We start from the raw sequence: 23784 nt of genomic DNA, 5'->3' as shown, positions 1-23784 counted from the left end.
CCGTTTTGGAGGAACGACCACCCACTGAAACGCGTCGCCTCCGCTCTGAGAATCCGCGAGATCCGTCGAAGTGCTTCACTTCCATTACGGTAGGCCTCTTCGTCTTTCTTCCTGGAGCGCACCTACAACCGCACCTGAAAGTTAGTGCTAGTGCTAATAGTGTGATAGGATTCCATCGATGACTACATGAGGATCCGAGGGAAAGGTAGACGTACCGTGCCCGTAACTCATATCTTCCCCTGGTACTCACAAGAATCTGGCAGCTCTTCCTGAGGTGCACCGCTACGTTTCCGATATGTGGGCCAGTGACTATCGGTTGGAGATACCTCGCGGCGCTCCTTTCCTCGACTATCAGGTGCGGTTGTATGTGCGCTCTTTGCTGGGGTTTACCTGACCGTGGTTCGGTATCAGGTGGAGTTGGCCGACCAGATCCGACGGCGTAACAGCCTGCTAGTTCTTCCTCCGAGCGTTCCTTTTCATCCCGTGGCAGCTCTGCTCGCCTTCAACTACCTCTCGTTTCCCGGCACCAAGCTCTTGTGGTTGAGCTGCTCAACGACCAACCTAAGAGCCGCGCTGCAATATCACAAGTCGCTGATTCAGGGTCATGCGAACTACGGCGTGTTGGGCGTCGAAGAGCTAGACACCGTCAAAGTAGGTGAGAGCGCCTTCGTCTTCGCAGATGCGCGCTCCTTTGCCACGGACACGGCAGATCGCTTGTACGACACCCTAGCTCCGAGTTACGGCATTAGCTCACACTATTTCACGATCGGCAGAGCATTGTTCGAGAACCTGGCGTGTGTTTTCTTCGACTTCACCGGCGAGGACGCTTGGCTCGACACTTATCGCCCGGTCATCAAGCACACACTCGGCAACATTCCTGGATGGAAGCGGCTCGCTCTGTCTTCATCTCCGAGCACCACTACGAAGCAAGTTTCCGCTCTCGTGACGACGCTACCTCTTGAGCAGATCGTGTGCCGGGCACTCGACGACCCGGACATAGCGCGCCATGCGCAGGCGAAGCACTCCTGGCAGGTCGCTCTTTCAGGTGAGAAACAATACGAACCTTACGCGCAAGCGCTAAAACTGACCTGCACCACAGGATCGACCGCTAGCGTCCTGCAAACAGCCGAAGAGAGCCAGCACTATCTGCTCCAGGCAGCTCAGGCTCAGCATCCCCATGTCCGTCTTCCCTCGGGAGCGGTTACTCTGGCATCGCTCAGGTACCCCCATTTCCCTTTGCGCTTTGCGTCTGTAGACTGTATTGATATGGTTCCTCAGGTGCATCGAGCAAGGTCGAAACGGAGCGGCACATACGCCCGGTACGCTCTGACGCCTCTTTTCGATCACCAGAGCTCCTCATGAAAGAAGTGGCGCAGGGTTCGATTCACTGTTTCGCACACTGCTCGCTATCACATCCGCTATCGAGGCCATCAAGATTGGCGGTGTCCTTTTCGCTCGCGATCAGCTACACATGGCATTGATGGGAGGCCAGCTTAGTTTAGGTACAGCCACCGAAGCTTTCCTTTTAGCCTGCCGCACTCCTGCCGCTTGCTGAGTGAATCGCCATTGCGCAGCGGAAGTTGGCGCCTTCGCCGGAGAGCTGGAAATGCTGGCAGGAGAAGTCGAGGCGGGTCTCCTGCTCGAACACCCAGGCTTTGGCAAGCTTTGTGGTCTGCTGCAGGAGGCAGCGCGTCCTCCACGCTCGTCGGGAAGGCCATTCAGGGTGCGGTACCTGCTTTCGTGTTGAAGCGCCCCGCGGCAGCCTTTCCTCATATCTGTTACAGGCCATTGTGGTGGTTGATAAGCCTGAGATCATTCCTGCCATGATTCAGGCGATCCAAGCTGGGCAAGCTAGCCGCCCGTCCGCAATCGGAGAAAGAGACATTATGTACGCCTGAAACTTTACGTGACTGATGTTACATTTGCTGATCATGACGCTTTTAGTGACTGCCTTGCGCATTCTGGCGTGGACTGCTGGATCGCGACCAAGGAGGCCGTCCGGAACGACTTCCCGTGGGAGGCATTCACCTTGCTCGCCGTCTACGACTCCAACCGCCCATTCATCGAGTCGCTTGAACTACAAGCGCTGCTGTCCCAAGAACGCATCACCGAAGTGTGCATCGTACCCGTGTGGCAAGAACACGCCTCCAGCGACGAGTTTGTAAGTGCTTGGTGCCATGCCGTGAGGTAAGCTACTCGAGTGGAGTCTGTGCTCATTCGGTTCCTCACATTTCTTCATCGTCCAGAGGTCACTTTCATGGACGGCAGGCGGAGAGCCACCCCGCCCATCCCATTACGCTTCGCGACATAGATGCTCGGAAGTGGCCAGGAAAATTGTTGCAAGGTATGATGTACACTCTTACCCGCAACCCATGTTGCGTACTAACCCTGTTTCCAGATTTGTCATCAGTTGCCTGCGAGGTTGTGCAAACCACCGCGTCGGTTGAGCTTCAACCAGTGACTCTGATGGCGAGCGAGGGCTTATTGCAGCATCACTCCCTCGTTCGAGGTTTAGAGAAGCAGCACGTCGCCCTGATCGAACGCACGTTACGCGATCCCATCGACATCATCTTCGACGATAGAGTATGTATGACTATCCGCCCTGCGGCGGTGCTCTCGTCCGACGACGAAGCGAGAGCATTGGTCAACAGCATTCTAGCCCTCGTCTCGTTCGAGAAATGCTGGCTGATCTTCACCCTCCGCTCAGACGGAGCAAGGTAGGTCTCACCTCCTCTGTATTTGCGTTCGGTGATGAGTCTAACTCCCTGTAGTGACTCCCTTCCCACCGAGTCCCTTCAGCGAGTCACCGCTCGGCTGGCCAACTCGCTGCCGCAGGTAGTCATCCGCTATGCCTTCACCGATGAGGATACGGTGTCGATCATTCGCATAGCGATCGAAGAGGCCGCTTGCACGAGCGAGGCGTGGGAAAAGGTTCTTAGTGCTTTTGCTGGCCGTGTCACGTCGCCATCTCACTTCTCCTTTCCTCTCAGTCACTGAGTCGTTGGAGCAATCGCGAGGGTTGGCTGCTACCCGAAGAAACGCAAGTACGTGGCCTCTGGTTCTGCAGTTCCGATCTCCCTGCATTGTCAGTTGTGTTAACACAATCGGTTCGTCCCGTTTTTCCACACAGCACGAACTATTCCTAGCTCGATGTCCGATGATGACGCCATTCACGGCTCAGCTCGCCCTCGCCGCCGGGCCGCTTCGGCAGTTCATAACTTCGTCGAACGAGGATCGCATTGCGCAGAACCCCTGGATCCCACCTCGCGTTCTGGTACGTACCCCCTACGTCTAATTTTCGTTTTCACCAGATCATGATAGGTTTCAAGTGGCTCCCTTGAACCCTCACGAACTTGGTGGTGCACAGGAGCTCTTCCACCAGTTCGTGAACTGCGCGCCCTCGGGCGAGGCAGCGCAAGCAGCAGTTGGTCGTGCCACCAACAAACGGAAGGCTCCCCTCGACGACGACAGAGAAACACAGTTGCGGACTGCAGGTCGTCCCGCGCAGTGGCCGCGCGATACCTACCCACTGGACTCGAACAAGAGGCCCCGGGTAACGATGTCGCCCGCGCCCGCGGCGGCTGTGTCGGCGCCGGCGCCGGTGGTACCTGCGAGTACGACGTCCGCTTGTCACAACTGCGGCAACTGCGGCCGGCCCGGACATTCCGCCTGGCAGTGCTACAGCGGCGGCTCGGCGGACAAGAACCCGACGACGCAGCAACAACGCGGCGATCACAACTACGGGGCGGGACGAAAGCGGAAGCAGGCGGCCCAGCAGCCTCGGCAGTCCCCCCACCACTCGACTGCTTCAACGTCACAGCGAACTCGAGGTCCAGCCGCCGGCAGCACCGTCGCCACCAACTACCGCAACCACACCAACCGTGCGAGCAGCAACAACTACAACAACAACAACAACAACAACAACAACAACAACAACAACAACAACAAGCGGGCAAGGCGAGGAGGAAGGTGAAAAGAACAACAGGGTACATAAAAATGGGATCCACCTCCTTTTTTGGTTTTCCGTCACTTCGGCGCTGAAGCGGAGTACGGAAATCGAACGCTTCTTGACTAAAGACCACACGACGGCAGGCATCGAGAAAAGGAACGGTCACATAGTTCGGACGGGGAGAGAGAGAGGACGAAGACCTTTGTCGAGGAAGATGATGAAGGAGAGGAAGGGTAGTACCCTTGGTGGACGACCGGGAGACTCTTCGGTAATCGTTCCAAGGTCCCCGCGGGTCGCCCCGCAGTCGGGGGACAACGAGCGAACCCCTCCACCGCTGGGGCTTCTGGGGAAAGTGGCCAGCATACGAAACCTGTCGCGCAAGGTACGGGCTCCCCGGCCACCACACGTCATGAATCCCTCACCCTCTCCTCCTCTTCTTGTTCAACGCACAAAGAAAAAGCTACAGGAGGCCACCAAGACGAAGACGGCCGACACCCCAACAACCCTACGGCCCAAGAAGGCGAAGGACCCGGCGGACGACCCCCTGGGCGAAGACTGGCACACGGCTCCTCTGCCCCCGCCACTCAGCGGCGGCGTTTTGTACATATCGCAGGAGCTGTCCACCGTCACCTCGCCCCCCATTCCTCCTTCGCCGCGCAGCGCTGGTAGCCTCGGGGCAGCCGCTGCCGCCCGCCACCCGCGAGGTTTCTTCGACAGGCACTCGTTGAGCGTGCTGCCGGTCAGCCCCAACTTCGTCTGCCCGCCCCCTGCCACCCCCATCACATCTTCTCCCTCTCCTCTGCCGAAAGATGTCCGTGGCGACATTGCCAAGTTCCAGCTCGAGGGCTATGCACGCAAGTACTTCAAGACCCGCAAGAAGGGCATCTTCAAGCGGCAGGTGCCAATCAAGGACCTCCTCACATTCCAGAAGGTACACGCGGACTCGGCGACCGCTGCTGCAGGCAAGTGCCCTGACTCTTTCTTCTTACACCCCGCCGCGGTCGTGCAGAAAGATATGGATAGTCCTCTGCTCGACCTCAAGAACAAGCCGGAGCTGCACTCCATCGCCATCAAGATGTTTCAACATATCCTCAAACCCTTCATTCCTTCCTCTGGCCTCTCATCTCTTTCATCTTAGCTCTTCGCTACGTCTGCATTGTTCCTTAACACGCACACTGATCCTGACCTACCAAGGCCTAAAGAAGCCCTTGCGGCCAACGGAGGAGATCGCAACGGCCAGAGAGCTGCTACAAGAGGCACTGCGAGAGGGGCAAATACGAGATGAGGTCTACTGCCAGATATGTAAGCAAACCTGTGATACGCCATCCGCGTACGTATACCCTCGTCTCTCTCATATCTCTCTCTCTCTTCTTGAGGCCACATTCTTGCCACCAGAGCTCACATCGTTGACATTTTTACAGCGAGATACTCTACAAGGGGTGGGAGCTCATGACGTTCTGCTGCGTGACCTTCCCACCAACGCGCAATTTTGAAGAGTGGCTGCGCAAGCACCTGTGGGAGCACACGAAGCTCTCTGACTCACGACAAGCTTCCTACGCCCGATTCTGCGTGCGGAAGCTGGACCTGATCTGCGAGGCGCCACCAAGCGCGCGAGTGCCCTCCTACCACGAGATCGAAATGATGAAGGTGCAGTGGCCAGTGCCATTAATTGATGGAGATCGGTTTCGCTCTTGTGGCCGCTAAACGCCAACAACACGCAACGCGCAACGCAGGAGGCACCCTTTTGCGGATCACCGTTTGTGATGTCTCTACAGGAGATCATGGACTGGCAGAAGGAGAAGGGAATAGGGTTGGAAGTGCCTCAGATCATGGTACACCTTTGCGAAGGAGTTCTCAGACTCAACGGCCACTCTGCCCTGGGCATCTTCAGGTCCGTCACCATTCCGCAGGATCCCTCTGCTACTCTCGCGTTGGCTGACTCCATGATAACGACGACGACAACAACAGGGTGAAGGGAGATACGAAGCGAACCAACGACCTCAAGGCCGAGCTCGAGTGTAACCGATACACGCTGGACACGCTCAACCCGCACGATTTGGCCAACCTCCTCAAGACATGGCTTCGAGAACTACCCGACCCACTCATCCCCTTCGAGCTCCAGTACCCATCTCCCAATCTCTTTTCACGTCTTGCTATGTTCCTCCCACGCTGATGGTGCGGTGTGTGTCGTGTGTCGTGTGTCGTGTGTCAACAAGACCCAAGTGTCTGGCGGTGGCGGACACCGTGCAGCCGACGTTGCAAGTTGTAAATACCAAGCTGCACCCGCTCAACAAGAAGGCTCTGCTCTACCTGGTCGAATTTCTACGTACCTTCCTGGCCCCCGAGGTGGAGGGCCGGACGAAGATGAACCTCGCCAACCTCGCCACCATTTTTGGACCCAACCTTCTTCGCGCTCCCGACGCCGAGGTTCGCTCTCTTCCCCCAACCACGGGAATCGCCTTGCATTGCGCCTGGTGTGTCGCTCACCCACTGCTGCATCGATGTTGTTTTTTTTCCCTGTGTGAGTAGGTATCACTCGAGAACGCGCAGTTGGCTCAGGATTTTGTGAACACATTGCTCAAACACTGGAGGGGATGATGACAATGCGTTGATGATGTTGGCGTAGACGAGAGGACATCACGGCGGACAAAAGATGACTTTCTTCGCCTTTTCTCTTTTGCACAGAATTCCTCGAATAGCGTAAATGTTGTTTTTTTGCATTTGATTAACCACATAAGATTGAAAGGATGGACAATCCGCCGGTGCGACGGAACCAGACGGGGGCTTCTGCCCGCAACAACCATGGCAAGCGCCTGTTCGAGATGATGCTCCCGCTGCAGCCCTTCACTGGCCTGCTGAGCGCGGTCACGGTCCGATTCCAGGCCCACCACGACCGCCTCGACAACGATCGCGCCTTCCCGCTGGGGGTGTGGCGCGAGGTGTGGCGCGGCAACTCGAGCCCCCTCAAGCGCCCGGTCCTCTCCCGTCCCACGGCCCTGGGCCTCATGTACAGCCCCGGCTCCCTCTACACCATCCTTTACCAGTTCGTGGAGCACAAGCTGGGCCAGGTGCTGGCCTCGGCCGTCTGTCGGCGCTACTTGGAGTGGGCCACGCTGGACCGGGCCGACTTCAAGCACACCAAGGAGGCCTTCGAGGAGGGCGACGTCATGTCGCGGCCGGGCCTCTACGCCGGCTACCTGGCGGTCAAGTGCGCCGTGTTCGCCGCCGTCCATGTGGTGTCGCACCCGTTCTCGATCCTGCGCACGGTGGTGCTCATGCGCGGCAACGTGCCGCTGCTCGAGGACGGCGTGTGGGCCAACCTGCACTACGCCAGCCCGTGGGCCAAGACGGGCCTCTACATGAGCAGCCTGGGCGCCCACGTCGTGGCCGGCACGGCCGAGGTGTGCCTCACCGACGTCGCCCTGCGCACGCTGCGCCACGCCTACCGCGGCTTCCTGACGCGCCAGCAGGCCGCCAGTGGGGCCACCCGCCGCCGCGGCGAACAGCTCCCGGGCACCCACGTCGACCGGCTGCGGGCCAAGCTCAACTACGCGACGGTGGTGAGCGCGCTGCAGGTGGTGGCCTCGTTCGCGGTGCACACGCTCCTGTTCCCGCTCCTCACGGTGCGCATGCGACTCGAGGCCCAGGGCGGCGTCGACGACGAACCCGTGACCGCGCTGCGACACCTGGGCCTCGTCGAGTGCGTGCGCTCCATCTGGGCGAACGAGGGCGGCGCCGGCTTCTATCGCGGCTTCGGGGCCCACGTACTCACCTTCGCCGGCAACGCGCTCTGGATCGGCATCATCTACGGCCTCACCGAGGCCTACATCAACCTCGACGTCGACGAGGACGACTAGTCTTGTCCACTCTTCCGTCTTCGTCATCTTCTCTGACGCTAACATTCCCATTGTTGCCTCAAGAGCAAACATAGTTGAATTGTTAGTTGACAATCGTCATCTTCATTGTTCAACGTGGTGTCGTATATCAGCCGTGTGCGCCCTCGGTGGCGGCCAGGCGGAGCACGCGGAGGTAGGCGTCGGCGAGCTCTGCGATGGCGGCGGGCGCGACGGTGTTGGTCGGGTAGTTGAACGACACCCGCAGGGATCCGCGCAAGGTGAGGGCCGTGATGGAGACGAAGGGGAACGACGACGCCGCCGACACGCCGAACGACATGTCGTCCAGCATCGGGTGGCGCCCGTTCAGCGCGCGCACGACGTCGGCCAGCGGCCCGCCCGGCTGGGCGTCGTCCATCGACCCGACGTTGCTCATGCTGAAGGCTGGGCACGGAAACGGGGTCGTGAAGTAGCGCGAGTGGTAGGCCGAGAAGGCGGCCAGGTACTGGGCGAATACGAGGCTCGTGAGGTGCGCGCCGCGCCGCGTGCGGCTCTCCAGCCGCGCTCGCACGATTCCGCACTGCTCCCGGAAGTAGGCCAGGAACGGCGACAGGGCCTCCAGGCCTTTGTCGCTGGTCGCGGGGGTTGGCGGTGGCAGCAGGGCGGGGTCGGTGTGGTGGCAGAGGTCCACGCTGGAGAGGAACTGGCCGAGCGCTGTGGGTGCCACGCCAGCTGCGGCGTCGTTGTCCGAGGAGTGGTCGGTGGGGTCGTCGTACAGCCGGGACTGGTGGGTCATGAGCTGCCGGCGCATGTCGATCAACTGCACGCCCCAAACGTTCGCCCTTCGCTGCGAAAAAACAGACCGGTCGCTTCAGCGCAACCCGAGCGAACGGGAGAAAGGGGGGGCAAAGCTTACCTTGAGCGCGCCGGCGGTGGTGGCGAGGAAGGCGGCGGTCATGAGCTGCACGCCCATCGAGGCGCCCATCTTTCGCCCGTTGCGCTGCAACCTCGCCGTCTCTTCGCACGAAAGCCTCCGCTCGACCACGCCCGTGCTCCACAGCGGGCGGCGATGAGACGACGACGACGAAGATGACGATGACGGCGGCGAGATGTTAACGCGGGCCGTGTGGGGCAGCGCCTGCACGCGATCGGAGACGAAGCAGCGGTGCATTCGCAGGAAGGACAGCAGATGGCTCACGAACGCGACCGGCCGGGGCATCCACGCCGGCAACATGACCGCCTCGATGGGCGGCGGGATCGGCGCCGCGCATGGGGCGCGAGACGACAAAGGACCACCACCGCGGCCGCCAACGTCCGGTGAGGCCATGGAGTGGTGGCGATAGAGCTCGATGAGCTCGACCCCCAGCAGCGCCACACTCCTCCCGTCCATCAGATCGTGCGCCACCGTGATCACCAATCTGTAGTTTCCACACGTCAAGTCCTTGTCCACACACACACCACACACACACACACACACACACACACAGCTACAGTTGGCGGTGGCGTACCTCACCCGCGGTCGGACGCGGCTTGCGCTAGTATCGCCGAGGCTCCTGGAGCGCTGGATCGACGGCGCGGATGACTGGATGACGGTGCAGCGGAGGAGCGACTGGGCGCCCTCGAACCCGGTGTTGAGCTCGCGAGCCAGGATCCGCTGGTCCTCCGCCCGACACTCCTCCTCGCTCGCCTCCTCCCCGCCCCTCGCCTTCGCCGCCTCCGCCCCGCGCTCGTCGGCCGTGGCGTCGGGAAGCTCCAGCTCGACCAGTGGGATCGGCGGCGGGTCGTCGAGTCTCTTGAACGATGGCCGCTTCTTGTGGTCGAGCACCACCGTCGACTGGAGCAGCACGTGCCTGCGTACACGCGCGCACCCACGCATACCATCATATATGACACACACACCACATGTACGCCCCCCGAGTGAGATGAGAACGCTGGCGAAGGTGGAGGTGGTGGTGGCGAGGGACCTCGACTGCACGATCCGCAGAGCATCGCGCAGGCGCTCGCAGTCCAATCTCTCCTGCGGTGGCCGCCGTGCAGCCACACACAACGGGTGAGGCGAGATCGATCGCAATGGCGTGTGGTGATCGCGTGCGGTGTGCGGCTGGGGAGGTGGGGTGGGAGTGGTACGTGGAAGCGCAGCACGAGGCTCATGTTGTGATGCCCGCACTCCTGTCGCAAGTGGTGCATCACGTTCTCGAACGCCCCGAACTCCCGCCCCTCTGCACTCGCCCCACGCGCAGGTCCAGCGAACCGCCACCGACCGGTCAGTGCGTTGCCCCCCAAAAGGGGGGTTTAATTTGTGACAAGGTGGTGACGTGTGGGGGGGGATAAAGGAAGAGTAGATGTGGGTGAGGAGAAGAAGGAGGAGAAGGGGGAGGGCACGTTGGGAGGGGCGGGCGGTGGGGCGTGTGGGGCGGGTGTGCCACCATCGCCACCAGAGGAAGGTGGCGGCCAGTACCAGCCCCGACGTGAGGGTCAGGAGGACCGAGGCCAGCATCGCCACCACCGGCATGGTCGCCTAGTGCCTACGGTGGAGCACAAGAGGGAGAAAAGGGGGCAACCACAGGGGGGCACCACCTGCGAAGTAGTACAAGTCAACTCCTTGTGCCTCGCCTTCTTCCTCTTCTTCTTCTTCGCTCCTGGCCGCACCGGAACGTGGGTCTCAAGGCGAGCTCCAGCCCATTCCTTGAGCACGGAGTTGCAGCCGCCAACCAAGCATGCTACAGCACGTGGGAGAGCTCACTCACCAACCCCAACCCCTCCAAACGATCGCCCCCAATGACGGTCGTGTTCGTGTGCGGTCGCACGACACGAGCTGTCTTTCGATGTCGGTGGGTCTTGCAGAACGAACAGAAGCTGAGCTCGACCAGCTCGCGATCTCCGGGGTGAGAGAAAGGTTTGGCGTGGGTCTTGTGATGGTGATGGTGATGATGGCTGGGCTATGTACATGTCGAGAGCCGGTTGGGGGGAGGGTCAACATAAACAATTTCGCTCACTCGTTTGAGGGGGTGTCGGGGCGTGCGCTGCGGCGTCGTCGCGGGCTGGAGAGCATGCCGGTCATCCTCTTGCTCATCTTCTGTACAAGGCCGGTGTCGGTAGCTGGCGACGACGCGGCCGCCCCGTTGCCGCTCGCGCCGTGCGGGTCCTTGAGCGGCGTCGACGACCCCCTGCTCCCGCCGCCGAAACTCTTCCGCAGTTTGTTCTTCCTCCCCGCCGTTGATGATGAAGATGAAGAAGAAGATGGTGATGATGACGACTCAGCCGCCGGTGCGGGCGAGTCGGCGGTGGGCGGCTGGTGAGTGGCGGTCGAGGTGAGGGAGGTGCTGGAGGCGCTCCAGCGCGGGTCCTTGGCGCTGGCGCTGGCCGCCGCGGAGGAGGAGGAGGGACTAGAGACGGTGCCGTAGTTGCGGGCGGTGAGCATGCGGGCTCCGCTCTTGCGCCCGAGCGTGTCCTCGCTGGGCTTGCGCTGGCTCCGCAGCGCCTCGCGCTCGTCCTCGGCTTCGATCTTGGCGGGCGGCGGCGGCAGGCCCTGCTGCAGGGCCAGTCCTCGCCTCGCCGACAGCGACCGATTCTCCGCCTCAAACCTGGTTCCCAACAAACGCAGCACCCGTAAGTCGATGCGGTGTGTGCGGTGTGTGCGGTGTCACGTACAGGCCGGAGAGCTTGGGTGAATGGATCGCGGCCATGACGGATGAGACCGGAACTGCTGCGGGCCGGCTGGAGGCCGATCGACAAAACATTATTGGCAACCGGTGAGATCAGCCCGCAAAACCCACACACCACCACTGGCGGTGGCGCTGGGCGAGAGGTGTACCTGGCGAGTGGCATGGTGGGCATGCGGTAGTGCTCCTCGATGACGCTGGTGTAGCTCACCTGCTCCTCCAGCCGACCGTACTTGCTACGTTCAGACAGCTCCGGCGGAGTGTGCGCTCCGTCGTCGTCTTCGTCGCTCACGTGATGGCCATCATCGCTCGCGTAGTGGTCATCATCGCCGTCGTCGCCGTCCCTCTCCACCTCCGACTCCTTGGCTGCAGCTGCCACCTCCGCCGCTTGGCCGGATCTCTCGCTCTTGGGCTCCGCCTGCGGAAGCTCCTTCGCCCCTGCGGAGGTCTTTCGCGCCGCCGCCTTTTTGCCTCCCTCCTCCCTCTCCGCCTTCTCCTTCTCCTTCCTCTTCGTCTTCTTCTTTTTCTTTTTCTTCTTTTCCTCTTCTCTCTCCTTCTCCCGCTCCTTCTCTCGCTCCCGCTCCTTTTCCTTCTCCTTCTCCTTTTCCCTTTCCTTCTCCCGTTTTCGTTCCTTCTCCTTCTCCCGCTCCTTCTTTTCCTCTTCTCTCTCCTTCTCCGGGTCCTTTTCCTTCTTGCTGTTCCGCCGCTTCGTGGTGGTCGCCTTCTTCTTCTTCCTGCTGGTGCTGGTCGCTCCTTCGTCGTCCGTCTTCGGCGATCGCGATCGCGGTTGCGCGCCCTCTGTCTCCGCCTGCGCCACCGCCGGCGCCTCCGCCTCCGCCCCCGCCTCTGCCTCTATGCGCACCACCGGCGATGGCGACGGCACCGTGGCCGGCTCCTCGCGCTGCTGTTGCTGCTGCGCCTCCGCTTTCGCGACGACTGACGATGATGATGATGATGATGAGGGCGAGGGTGGCGACGAAGGTGGTGGGTACAGGTCGTTGCTCCGCTTCTCCCTCGTCAGGCACACGACCCCGGCCTCCGATATCACCGCGAGCCCGCCGCCCTCCACCGGCAGCTGCCCGCCTGCTGCCATTGCCGCAACTGGCGGCAGCGGCGGCGATGGCGGCAGCAGCAGCAACCGGAGCTCGTTGCGAAACTCCTCGTCCTCCCGCACCAGCGTCAGGATCATACTCTTCATCTCCCGCATCCGCGCCTGCCCGTGTGCGCCCGCGTGAGTGAGTGGGCGGTAAGAAAACAAGAAAACAAGTAAATAAGGTGGCGAGGCGAGTACACGTACGGCCTTCTCTGAGTCATCGGTGGCCTCGAGGGCCTCGTCGACGGTGAGCATGCGGCAGTCGGCGGTGAAGAACTTCTTCTCGTACTTGAGCCGAATGTACTTCTCCCGCTCGCCCTCGGTGATCATGGGCGGGGCGGGCTTCTTGACGCCCGCCATCTGCCGCCCCTCCCACCACAGGTTCACCTTGCGGTTCCCGTTCTGCTTCAAAAACTGCGACAGACACATGCACCCAGCATCGACTATCAACTCTCTGCGGGGCGACTTGTGCACGCGCGCGTGCGTGTGCGGTGGTGTGTGCGATGGCGCGTGCGGCGATTTGTATGCGAGAAGGATGAGAGGGGGGCTTCTCATACCTCGACCTGCTGCGCTCCCCAGGCGTCGAGCTGGATGGATCGCACCTGGGATATGGTGGATCCCATGCGCCGATGCACCGCAGCGCATTCGATGCAGATGAACGCCCCGAGCTCCATCAGCACCCAGTCCGGGTCTGCGCGCACACAATTGTGAGCCAAGGCCAGTCACCTCCTCCTCCCCTTCGCCAATCACAGGCCTAGGGGAATGAGTGCGGAGCTGCTCGCAGGTCATACCATGGGCATTACAGTCCGCGCACACCGCGTTGCATTCCTCCTTGCGTATCTTGAGCAAGGCCATGCGGCACGACTTCGAGTCCGACCACGAGCCGTCCTGTTTTGTTAACTCCACTGGTGAGCGATGACGTGGCTACGACTGTACAGTTGGTGTACTGCAGAGTAGGTCCGTACGGATTCGCTGGTGTCGGTAACGACGCCGTTCTTGGCGATGTTGGCCTTGAGCAGCACGGCGCACACCCGCTGGATGGCGATGGTCCAGGCCTCGAGCGCCTCCCGCGTGAACGCGTCGAACGCGTAGTTCTTGTCCATTGTGATCAACTCAAAGCCGTGCCTGGCACCACCGTCCAGTGAGCCACCAAAGATTCGCTGCCGCTGATGGGGGTGCGAGGTTGGGGGTCGGTGGTCACCTGCTGGCCATGTTGAGGGGCCTGATGGAGGAAAACATGAGGTCGATGGACAGCGAACAGAACGGGTCCTGTAGGCTGTTGAACCCGTAGAAGTGGGTGTTGTTGAGGACCATCCACCTCCGCTTCCACCGGCCGCGGTTGTTGCGCTTCAGCAGGTAGCCTTCCATCACCGTGTTGACGGACGACAGGCCGAGGCTCACCTGCAAAACCACACACAACACACTCAGACTCGAACCACACGCACACGCACACGCACACGCACACGCACACGCACACGCACACGCACACGCACCACCGCACATGATGGGATGGCGTACGCGAGAGAGTTCGAAATAGGGAGCCGAGAGGCGGATATGGGGCAGAGGAGGTGAGGGGTCCGTGTTCCTTCGCATGAACCACCTGGACCCGCTCAAGTTCAGGGGAGCTGCATCCCGAGCCAACCGGAGAGAGATTGTGAGCCAATTAGGCGCCATAAAGGGGAAGAGTCGGCCGAGGAGTAGCGTACAGTTGGAGGGAGTGACAAGGCGAGGCGAGGGACTGGGGCTGGAGTCGATCAGCGCGTCGGGCACCGGCTCGTCCAGTTCGTTTTCGGTCGATGCTGCACACACGTTCAGCGCCGCCAAAAGGCGCACAAGGTGAGGCGTCAACAAGGAGAGAGAGATGTGAATTCAGGAGAAGGAGGAGTGGGTGGTTACCAGAGCGAGGGGTGGCTTGGGGAAGAGACTTCCTCCGGCCGGGCGGCAGGGGCTCTAATGAGAGTCTGCTGTACAGGGAAGCGTCGCCTGCTGGGTAGAGTGAAGTCACACACACAGAGAGAGAGAGAAGAGCAGAATCGTGGTGAGACCCCTGATCGCAGCACACACGATGTGTCGAGGGGCCGATCGGGGCGTACTGTATTCGGGCCTGCGCTCCCCGGTGACTGGAAAAGCGAAAGAGAGGTGATGGTGGTGAGACCATGGTTCCCCGAGGGGAGGTGAAACAACCGCGCAAAGAGAGGAGTGAGAAAGGTGGACTGACCGACGGGTACGCTAAGGAATTTTGAGAGCGAGTGCGTCGGGGTCGATTCGGGCGTTGCGGGTGGTGCCTGCGGCTGTGTGTAGACCTGTGGCTTGGATCCCTTGAGAAAGCCGTTCCTCGGCGCAGGAGACGACGCTGTCACCGACCCTTGCGCCCATCTAGGCACCACATAGAACATACGTGAGCACTGCGATCATGACTAAATGGGGGCAGAGGCGCGTACGGAACAGCAGAGGATCGCGGAACGGAGGAAGGCCGGAGGCTGGCGGGCTGATGGGTTATCGGGGAAGAACCTGCGACCGCCGCACCAGCAGCGGCCTTCGGGGCTGCGCTGGCCTCAGTGTGGTGGCTGTTATTGTTGTGGTTACTACTGCTAGAGGCGCGGGCGGGCGAGGTGCGGTGTGATCGTCTCGCGGGACTGGTGGAGGATCTGCTATGATGGCTGCTGTGGTGATGGCCCGGCAGCTGGCTATTGGCCTCCCCGTTGATCGCGGCCGTAGCGGTGGTTGCCGTGCTGCTGCCGTTGTTGTTGGCATTATTACTGGCAACCGTGGCCATCGCCTCGCGAGCTCGCCGACCTGTGCGGACATGGTCGTTAGCCGCTGACACCAGCTCTCTAGACCAGGAAAGACAGAGAAGGGCCGCACCTGCGCTGCTTCGTCTCGCCTGCCGACTGCTGCCGTCTGGTACGACGGCCACGGAGAGCGATGCCGACTTCTCCAGCCGCTTGACCTTGATCGCCGGACCGCCGCCGCCGGGCGACTCCTTCGACACGGCCGCCTTCGATGACTGGCGCGCCGACTTAGCGCGCTTGAGCGGGAGGCCGGCCGCATCGGCCGCGAACGACTCGTCGTCCTTGTTCTTCGCGCGCGACTTGTCCTTGATCTCGCGCCGGTGTCGGTCCCGAAGGCTGCCCGCACGCCTCTTCGGCGAGGGCGCTGGCGACGAGTGCGGAGCGGAGAGCGCCAGTGGGTTGGGATCCCGCTGCTGCTGTTGCTGGTGGTGGGTGGAGCTGGGCGGGTCGGCGCCGACCGGGACAGAGCCGTTAGAGGTGACGGGCGACACCAAGGCGGACGACGGGATGCGGGAGGAGATGGCGGAGAGGGTGAGCGGGCCGGCGTCCTCGATGTCCGAGTCTCCGTCCATGGAGCGTCCCATGACCGGCGTGTGGGGCGACTCCATCGGCGAACTCCCATTCGGAGAGGCGGGCGGATTCACCCTGCCATGCGCCACACACTTAGCGCGCTTCACTCGTAGAGCTGTGGTGCTTGTGTGCGCGCTCGCGTGCGTGGGCAGCGTGTGCGCGTGCATGCGTGTGCGCGTGCATGCGTGTGCGCGTGCATGCGTGGTGTGTATGTTGTGTACTTTTTGGTGCCTCGAATTGGACTGCCACTGAATCGTTCGATGAAAACTGTGAGACACACGCCGTCAGGTTAGGGTCTATTAATAACAATCGTCACCGTACGGCTGGAAGTAATGTACCATCGACGCTGCTGTTGCCCCGCAGGTTGAAGAGCTTGAGCCGCCGGATGGACGCGATACGGCCCGGCTTGTCGGCGTCCGCCGTGATGCCCACCTCCCCGCCTGCCTCCTCCTGTACAGCCTCGCCCGTCTTGCCGCCGCTTCTGCTCCGCCCGCGTCGCTCCCGCTTCTTCTCCTCCTTCTCCTTCTTCTTGCTCTCGTCGGACATATTGCGCCGCGCCTTGGCCGCCTCCCGCTCCTTCTTGGCCTGCGCCTTCCGCTCAAAGTACCCGCGCGCGTCCGTGCCCTCGAGCGAATCGGCCTCGGACCACAGGTCCACATCGGTGGCGTTGTAGAGGTGGCCGTTCACCTCGATAACCTCGGGGCCGCTCCGCTTCTTCTTGCTCGACCGGTCCTTCTTCTTGGACTTCTTGACCGGCGTCGTCGTCAGCAGCGGCTTGCTCGATGGTGACATCGGCGATGGTGGCATCAGCGATGGCGGCATTGGCGATGGCGGCATCGGCTTCTTGACAACGTCTTGCAGGAAGTTGGCCTCCATGAGTTGTTTCAACTCACTGTGTGTGTGTGTTGTAGCGGAGCGAAGCTCGAGATGGTCAGAGTGGCCGCAATTGGAGATGGAAGTGGATGGCAATGGCAGGCCCGTACCTTTCGAGCGAGTCCTCGCGCTGCACGGCCGGGTGAAAGCTGCTCTGGTAAGACCGCTCCAGCAGCTCCTCCAGCGACGAGTCGCGCCTTCTCGCGGCCAACGCGAGCGACCAAGGGGTCCAGACGGTCGGTCGGGTCAGTCCATGCAAGAGCACGCAGCGAGGGGGAATGCAGAAGACGCGTTACCTGAGGATCTCGGAGCCGGTGCGCACCAGCTGACGTGCCTTGAGGACCTCTTCGAAGCTCAGAGTGCGTAGCGACTGCTTCCTCCTCGCGACGGTCGGCTGCTCTGGGTCCGCGTCAGGCTGGTCGGAGACGACCACCTCGCCAACGGCGCTCGTGGCCGGGAGGAGTGGTGCGCTCCCTCCATTGCTGTTGCCGCTGGCCAGCACCTCGCCGCCCCGCATATCTGCGTGAGCCGCTTGCTCGAGCTGGGCGGGGCGAGGCGAGGAGGAGCCCAGGGGCCGATGTAGGGTGGGAGAAGGAGGGGTTGAAGTGGTCGGGGCAGGATTGGGTGGCGCGAAGATGGAGGGGTCGTAGGCGCGAGGCGACGGCGAGGCGTTCATCGAGGTCCCCAGGATGGGGTGGTAGGGGCTCAGCGGCGGCAGTTGGGCGGCGGAGCTGCTTCTCCGGCTGATGGTGAGGAAAGGGGGGCTGTTGCTGCTGCTCAAGGTTCGCTCTCGGGGAGTGATGTCTTGCGTCTTCCAGAAGTTGATAAGTTCTGGCCATGAAGGGGGGTTTTCGAGTGGTGGCTGGGAAGGTGTAGGTGTCTCTTCCATGAAGATGCGAAGATGTGAGATGAGCCGTCAACTGAGTCCGTGCGTAGGGGCTAGTTGGACGTGAATCTCTCTCGCTACGTTTGGCCTGGGTCTCTACTCTCTCTAGGCCAGCCGCATCGAGGCTCTATGCCCCTTTTCGTCGTCAAATTCTCTCTCTCCTCTCCCTTTCCTTCTTTCTCTCTCTACCACACAACGAGCACTTCTCTGTGTTGCAGTGGGTGGAGGGGACACAGGGCATCAACAACGGCAACGGGGTTCAACGTCAACGGTGAAGAAAAAGGCGCAAACGCGTACCGGCCAGGGAAAGCACGTGCGTAGAAGCCGTCACCACGCTGCGAGAAGCAGACATCGCGACAGACACTTACCTAATTGCGACGACGCGCATCCTTATCAAGCAAGCGAGACGTGGCGCGATCCGTAAAAGGCAAGACGGGTGTACATAAGAATGATAAGAATGCAACACGCAGCCGCCGCACACGCGAGCACACGCACGACACACACACGGGAGAGGTGCGGGTGCCGGGTGGTGCCTCGGCCCCGGGGGAGGCTCTGCATCATCAGCACACGCCGCGCTTGGCCGATCGATGACGAAAGTTGTGCGCTGGCCTAGAGCTCGAAGTGCAGGCCCACCATCGGGCCGTCTTTGCCGTAGGAGGCGCTGAACATGAGGGCCGCCAGACCGAGGTGAGCGCCCAGGCTGACGCCGAAGCCCTTGTCGGTGTCCCACTTGGCCTTGGTCATGAGCGGCATCGTGGCCGAGGGCCACGACTCGACGCCCACGGCCATGTTGGACTTGAAGCTGAAGGCGTTCACCGTGTAGCGGGCCGAGGCGAAGACGGTCTCGGAGAAGGGCAGGGTATAGGTGGTCTTCACGCGCCCGAGGTGGTTGTATGTGGCCGTGATGTGCGTAGCGGCAAACTTACCGCCTTCCTCCTTCCGAATGACATAGCGGCCTCCCACCGACCCTGCGCGTTGCGGAGAGAAGAGGGCGCGTGAGCCAGGCTGCAGCCTTGGTACCTGCAGTGATCGGCGAAGGAATGGGCACAGCGCGATGGCGATACGTACAGCCCACGGGCTGCTTGTCCTTCATGGCGTATCCCACCTCTCCACCGACGGAGAGTCGCTGTGTGATGGCTTGCATGTGGCTGAAGCACGCGCGGTCCCGCTCCGAGCTCCAACTCAATTTGGAGGTGAAGCTTCCTCCGCTGTACGAGAGCGACGACATCAACTGTCGCGAAGCGAACCGCGATCAGCACGTATACAGGCTTCACAACGAAGACGTGAACCAGCACTCGCGCAGGAGGAGGAAGTATACCATCGATCGCCCGGGCTCCATGGACGTGAGGATCATGTGTCGTGTGCTCCAGTTCTTGTTGAAGCGCTGCATGTACATTCCCTGCACCATGCCGTCGAAGGTGGCCTCGGCCGACAGCATGAAGTGGCCACCGCTTTCCTTCTGTTCCGCCTCCTCCTCCTCCTCCTCTTCGTCTTCGCTCGATGTTGTGTTGTCGTCGTTGTCGGGGCGCTCCGTCACTTCGGCTCCGGCCTTGCTCAGGACTGCAACGTCGAGAGGTCGCAGCAGCGGCTTTGCTTCCGCTGCGCTCTCCGCTTCACCCTCTGCTTGGCCCTCCCCGGCGTCCTCTTCGTCGTGCAGCGCTTCCATCTCCCGGGCCATGGCCTCTTCCATCGCTTGGTGCATGGAGGGCATTGGCCGAGACGAGTACGAAAACCCGATGGTGGGGAAGGGGGGCAAGATCATGAGGCGAATTGATCGCTCGAACCGCGACGAAATCTGGCTGCCCCATCGGAACCCAAAGCCCGGCATCGCGTCGAAGTCAATAATTCCTGGAACAAAAATGTAGCGGCGGAATTTAATCTTAGATGCAGCAGAGATTGAGTAGTTCGTCATAACTCCAAACCTGTTGAGCGTCCATCAACTCCCTCGTAGTCGCCAGGGTTGTTTGGCAGCTCTTCCGGCGCTTCTTCGAAGTCCATTGTGCTCTTTGCTGAAGCTAGAGATGCAGCCGAAGGACTTGTTTGGGAGAGGAAAAGGCGCCAGAAAAAAATAATTTCCATTTCAAAACCGGGCAATAAGGGTCCACGAAAAAAAGAAAGGGCAAAGTGGGCGATTTCGGTTCTTTCTTCCCTCTTCCTTCTCTCCCATCCACATCCGCCATGTCCGCTGCGGTACGTTGTCTTCATGAGTTGATCTGCTTTGGGGGGGCGAGATTCAACCTGCTGGATTGGAGATGGGAGACTGATCCTGTGGTCTTCGTGTGGTACCGACAGGCCGCCGCCAGGAAACGCACCTTCAAGAAGTTCTCCTTCAGGGGCATCGACCTCGAGAACCTCCTCGACCTCAGCAATGAGCAGCTGATGGACCTCGTTCACGCCCGCGCCCGCCGCAGGTTCTCCAACCGTGGTCTTAAGAGGAAGCCTGTGGCCCTCCTCAAGAAGCTCCGCAAGGCCGTACGTTCCCATCCAATTGCGCTCATCAATTGTTAGGGACGCATTTTGTTAACGCTTGTACGTTCAATTTCGATCCTGCAGAAGAAGGAGTGCCTCCCCAACGAGAAGCCCGCCGTCGTCAAGACCCACCTCCGCAACATGATCATCGTCCCCGAGATGATCGGCAGCATCGTCGGTGTTTACAACGGCAAGGTCTTCAACGCTGTGGAGATCAAGCCTGAGATGATCGGCCACTACCTGGGCGAGTTCTCCATCACCTACAAGCCCGTGAAGCACGGTAAGCCCGGTATTGGTGCTACCCACTCTTCGCGCTTCATCCCTCTGAAGTAAATCCCTTCCTATTTATGCTACTACGGATCTGTGCAGTGTGGTGGGATAAGTAAAAAATCAAACAAAAATCAGACAAACGAGCATTCCATCATCTTTCTTTTGTCTTGCACGCGCTTTGCGAACAAACCCACGTTGGGCCATCAAAAGCTTTGCCGCCCAGGCGTGAGTTCGCGGCTCGGTGCACGGGGGCCGGACTGCCTCACCAGCGCACCCACACCACCGAGACTGAGCCCCACCTTTTGCTGCATTGCAACGCTAATGCAGCAAAAAAAAATACGATAAAAATGGTTTTGCACAATGAAAGACATTTTTCTGTTTATTTACTGTCCGTCTAAGCGTTCATCGCCAGCGATCGACCACTATTTATTGTCATGGGTGTGGTGAACACGAAGGAGAGGCGCAACTCCAACAACGACGATACCCTACCCAGCGAATTTCTCTCCAACTCGTTGAATGAACTTCAAATTTTGGAGGGGCACAAGGACATCGTGAGGCTGCTCGTTGTGCTCGACCAGGCCAGGTGCCCCGCCTGCTCGGCCCATCGCCTTTTCCTTCTTCTTGCGTTGAGTGCTGACCTCCTCTTCCACGTTGTGGACAGAATCGCGTCGGCTTCTGACGATGGCACGATAATGATTTGGAACTACCAGACAGGCGTGCAGATTTTTGCTCTCTCGGGCCACACGAGGCCCATCACCTGCCTGCTTCTGCTCGATCTGCACACCCTCATCTCGGGATCTTCCGACAGGACCATACGGATATCTTTTTTTACCACCTTCTTTTTATTTATTTTTATGTCACGTTATCATAATATTCGTTTTATTTGTGTGTGTTCTATTTATTGCCCCCCCTCTGTCGTGTTCTCCTTAACCTGGTCCACGTGTGGAACATCGACACGGGCTCGTGCGAGCACACCATCGAGAATGCTCACGATGGCAGCGTGCAGGTACTCAACTTTACTTTCCGCACCCTTCCCTCCGGCCTCCGGGCACCCCACTTCCAGCTGACCTCCTCCCCTCGTCGTGTGCAGTGCCTGACCAAGCTGGAGAGCGGCAGCGAGACAAAGGCTTCGCTTTTCTGCTCCGGCGGCAACGACCTGCACCTCAAGGTGTGGGAATTCTCCTCGAGCGCTCAAACTCCTCCCGTGCTCCTCGGCTCCATGGAGCGACAAGAGGAAGAAAGTACGCTCACTCGCCCGCCTTCTTATGGCCTTCGACTAGTCTTCTTACTCCGGTCATCACTCCTTTCCGTGTCGTGCCTTCTCCTCTTCTTCGCGCAGACCTGCACTGCCTTCTTCCCATCAGCGAAGACCGAGTCGTGACGGGCTCCAACTCCTCATTTCTATGTACGTCGCCGCCGCTGCGATGCTTGCCATATATGCGACCTTTATGCTGCCTCAGGGCAAAGCTAAATAGCAAGATATTCGTATGGCATGCAGTTGTGTACAATCGAAGGACTTTCCAGTTTGACAAGCTGCTGGCCTACCACCGCGAGTCAGTGCGATGTCTCGTCACCGTGAACGGTACCTCTTCTTCCCTCTCCCTCCAAGCTCCCATCGGTGCAAGCCGGCGCGTCACTGGTCGGCCCCTCATCAAGTGGTATCCAATGCGTGCAGACGCTCTGTTCGCCTCCGGTTCGCTGGACGGATCGGTCGTGGTGTGGCAAGCGGATTCGTTGGCGCCCCTCAAGGTGCTCGACTACCCCGAGAAGTACTACGAGAACCACATCTTCACCAACTCTATCAACCACATCACCGTCCTGACCGAGGTACATCTCGCGCCGTGTCGTGTCGTGTCATGTCGTGCCGAGACTTATCGTTGTCTCCATCCGTCGCTTACACTTCCCCTTGTCGTCGTGGCGTAGCGGTATATCGGCGCGGCTGTCGGTCGAGGGTTCAAGGTGTTTGATATCAGCACGGGTGACTGCGTCGCAGAGTGTAAAGATGGACACGACGCCAACGTCACCCGAATCCTCTCCATGTACAATAGGTGCGACGCACATCCTCTCACACACGCGTTGTCGGGCATGTAGTCTGAGCGTCTGTAATTGTGTGCAGAACTCGGATCGTCTCCTGCTCGGCGGACTCGTCAATCAAGCTGTGGGGCGCACAGCTGGGCGGGACGTCGCAAAAGACCCCCGCGTCGCGCTACGCTTTCGGGCGACTGCGTGCGGCGCCCACGCAGCCCGTGTGCCTCGGGGACATGTGGGGCCACTCCGATGCCGTGTACGACATGGTCGCCCTCTCCGACAGCGCCCTCTGCTCGTGCGGTGCCGATGGCCTCGTCATCCTGTGGAAGGACGGACGCGAGCAAACCGAGATCAGGTACGAGGACGTTCTCTTCATCAACACGCGTGTGTGTCAGTTGACCTCATGCTCTCTCTCTCTCCCTCCCCCCGCACTTTGCACTCGTGTGTTACACGCAGAAATCAGATGGCGGCGATTTCGTTGATGCAGAACCTGCTCCTCGAGCCGCCCACGGACGAGCCGGAAGAGACGTTGGCGCTCGACCTCTCGGCTCCCATTGCTCCCAGCGAAACGCCCCAGGGCCGGCGCAGCCGAGCCAACAGCACGCGACGACCCCGAAAACCGTCTCTGACATCGGTCTCTTCCCTATTCCCCCCCTTTGCCCCGGGGTCTCCCTCTGACTGACCGTGGCCTTGCCCCGCATTGCAACGACAGCCGAGGACCAAGCACAAGAGCCCATTGAAGGCCAGCCGAGACGGAACCCCCAGCAAGCCCTCGGGCCTCAACTCGCCAGAAGGCCAGAACGGGAATGCGGAGAGCCCCGAGCGAATGACGGTCAGCGACAGCCAGGTGCAGTTCAGCAGCCAACAGAAGCGGAGGATCACCCTCACCTACCGGGCCACGCTCGACCTGGAAATGGAGGCCGGGGCCACTCTCCAGGACTCGGGCGCCTTCGACCTCCGCCAGGAGAGCAACAAGAGTGGTACGCGCCGGCCCCTTTTGCCTCTTACACCCATCATTTTGATTCCTAATTTTTCTCGAAACACATCTGTAGAAGAGTTCGGGGCGGTGGAGTACACGAGCGATGAGTCGGAGATGAGCTCGAGCACAGGGGATCTGTATTCGACGCACAGCGGTCTCGTATGAGCCCTTTCCCCGTCTTATCTCTCTCTCTCTCGTGGTCAGTGTACCCACCGATCTTGTGGTGGTGGTTCTACCACAGAGCACCCAATCGCCTTCGCGAACGCTGGAGCGGGTGGTTAGCGAGGACTAGTCATCCCAACGAACCACGCTGGCAGACTGCCCAGCGGCCGCACACGCAGTTATTTTTGTCGCGTTGGACACAGCTGTAACATAGACGT

At 60.5% G+C, this 23784-nt stretch overlaps 10 protein-coding genes across 10 annotated transcripts; 6 read left to right on the top strand and 4 right to left on the bottom strand.

The window, feature by feature from the left end:
* Positions 1-295: 295 nt before the first annotated feature.
* ACA1_067990 (uncharacterized protein) lies at positions 296-1827 on the top strand (the record flags this gene model as incomplete). Its single annotated transcript, XM_004352691.1, has 6 exons — positions 296-355; positions 412-1045; positions 1100-1220; positions 1279-1319; positions 1575-1728; positions 1785-1827. The coding sequence occupies 6 exons, from the start codon at positions 296-298 to the stop codon at positions 1825-1827; spliced, it is 1053 nt and encodes a 350-aa protein (XP_004352743.1).
* An 851-nt stretch (positions 1828-2678) lies between these two features.
* ACA1_067980 (uncharacterized protein) lies at positions 2679-3341 on the top strand (the record flags this gene model as incomplete). The annotated part of the gene is made up of 5 exons (XM_004352690.1): positions 2679-2717; positions 2836-2931; positions 2991-3044; positions 3131-3274; positions 3312-3341. 5 exons carry the CDS (start codon positions 2679-2681, stop codon positions 3339-3341), a joined length of 363 nt encoding a protein of 120 aa, XP_004352742.1.
* An 822-nt stretch (positions 3342-4163) lies between these two features.
* Positions 4164-6547, top strand: ACA1_067970 (RhoGAP domain containing protein; the record flags this gene model as incomplete). Its single annotated transcript, XM_004352689.1, has 9 exons — positions 4164-4331; positions 4404-4880; positions 4959-5026; positions 5190-5279; positions 5371-5596; positions 5725-5840; positions 5918-6070; positions 6166-6376; positions 6479-6547. The coding sequence occupies 9 exons, from the start codon at positions 4164-4166 to the stop codon at positions 6545-6547; spliced, it is 1578 nt and encodes a 525-aa protein (XP_004352741.1).
* Positions 6548-6696: 149 nt separating this feature from the next.
* Positions 6697-7806, top strand: ACA1_067960 (carrier superfamily protein; the record flags this gene model as incomplete). Its single annotated transcript, XM_004352688.1, has 1 exon — positions 6697-7806. One exon carries the CDS (start codon positions 6697-6699, stop codon positions 7804-7806), a length of 1110 nt encoding a protein of 369 aa, XP_004352740.1.
* Positions 7807-7933: 127 nt separating this feature from the next.
* ACA1_067950 (uncharacterized protein) lies at positions 7934-10294 on the bottom strand (the record flags this gene model as incomplete). Its single annotated transcript, XM_004352687.1, has 6 exons — positions 7934-8629; positions 8699-9200; positions 9291-9632; positions 9747-9799; positions 9910-10001; positions 10165-10294. 6 exons carry the CDS (start codon positions 10292-10294, stop codon positions 7934-7936), a joined length of 1815 nt encoding a protein of 604 aa, XP_004352739.1.
* A 480-nt stretch (positions 10295-10774) lies between these two features.
* ACA1_067940 (Arf GTPase activating protein) lies at positions 10775-13640 on the bottom strand (the record flags this gene model as incomplete). The annotated part of the gene is made up of 6 exons (XM_004352686.1): positions 10775-11366; positions 11597-12657; positions 12742-12951; positions 13095-13228; positions 13329-13425; positions 13503-13640. The coding sequence occupies 6 exons, from the start codon at positions 13638-13640 to the stop codon at positions 10775-10777; spliced, it is 2232 nt and encodes a 743-aa protein (XP_004352738.1).
* Positions 13641-13734: 94 nt separating this feature from the next.
* Positions 13735-17448, bottom strand: ACA1_067930 (uncharacterized protein; the record flags this gene model as incomplete). The annotated part of the gene is given in 13 exon segments (XM_004352685.1): positions 13735-13938; positions 14056-14162; positions 14244-14336; positions 14434-14501; positions 14631-14641; positions 14766-14913; positions 14979-15048; positions 15064-15333; positions 15403-15974; positions 16121-16166; positions 16238-16791; positions 16883-16969; positions 17069-17448. 13 exon segments carry the CDS (start codon positions 17446-17448, stop codon positions 13735-13737), a joined length of 2610 nt encoding a protein of 869 aa, XP_004352737.1.
* Positions 17449-18267: 819 nt separating this feature from the next.
* On the bottom strand, positions 18268-19737 carry ACA1_067920 (uncharacterized protein; the record flags this gene model as incomplete). The annotated part of the gene is made up of 4 exons (XM_004352684.1): positions 18268-18626; positions 18727-18889; positions 18977-19506; positions 19581-19737. 4 exons carry the CDS (start codon positions 19735-19737, stop codon positions 18268-18270), a joined length of 1209 nt encoding a protein of 402 aa, XP_004352736.1.
* Positions 19738-19950: 213 nt separating this feature from the next.
* Positions 19951-20460, top strand: ACA1_067910 (ribosomal protein S19, putative; the record flags this gene model as incomplete). Its single annotated transcript, XM_004352683.1, has 3 exons — positions 19951-19979; positions 20070-20130; positions 20212-20460. Coding segments are annotated over 3 exons (339 nt in total), but the record flags the coding sequence as incomplete, so codon positions are not given.
* A 371-nt stretch (positions 20461-20831) lies between these two features.
* ACA1_067900 (WD repeatcontaining protein) lies at positions 20832-23569 on the top strand (the record flags this gene model as incomplete). Its single annotated transcript, XM_004352682.1, has 11 exons — positions 20832-20980; positions 21059-21113; positions 21488-21638; positions 21737-21802; positions 21896-21979; positions 22073-22224; positions 22321-22445; positions 22514-22780; positions 22882-23059; positions 23138-23405; positions 23478-23569. The coding sequence occupies 11 exons, from the start codon at positions 20832-20834 to the stop codon at positions 23567-23569; spliced, it is 1587 nt and encodes a 528-aa protein (XP_004352734.1).
* Between the last annotated feature and the right edge of the window lie 215 nt (positions 23570-23784).

The sequence above is a fragment of the Acanthamoeba castellanii genome (genome assembly GCF_000313135.1).
Source record: "Acanthamoeba castellanii str. Neff unplaced genomic scaffold scf7180000084603, whole genome shotgun sequence".
Taxonomy (NCBI): domain Eukaryota; phylum Discosea; order Longamoebia; family Acanthamoebidae; genus Acanthamoeba; species Acanthamoeba castellanii.
Note: the sequence above shows the minus strand (reverse complement) of the source record. Positions and strands in the feature narration are given on the sequence as shown.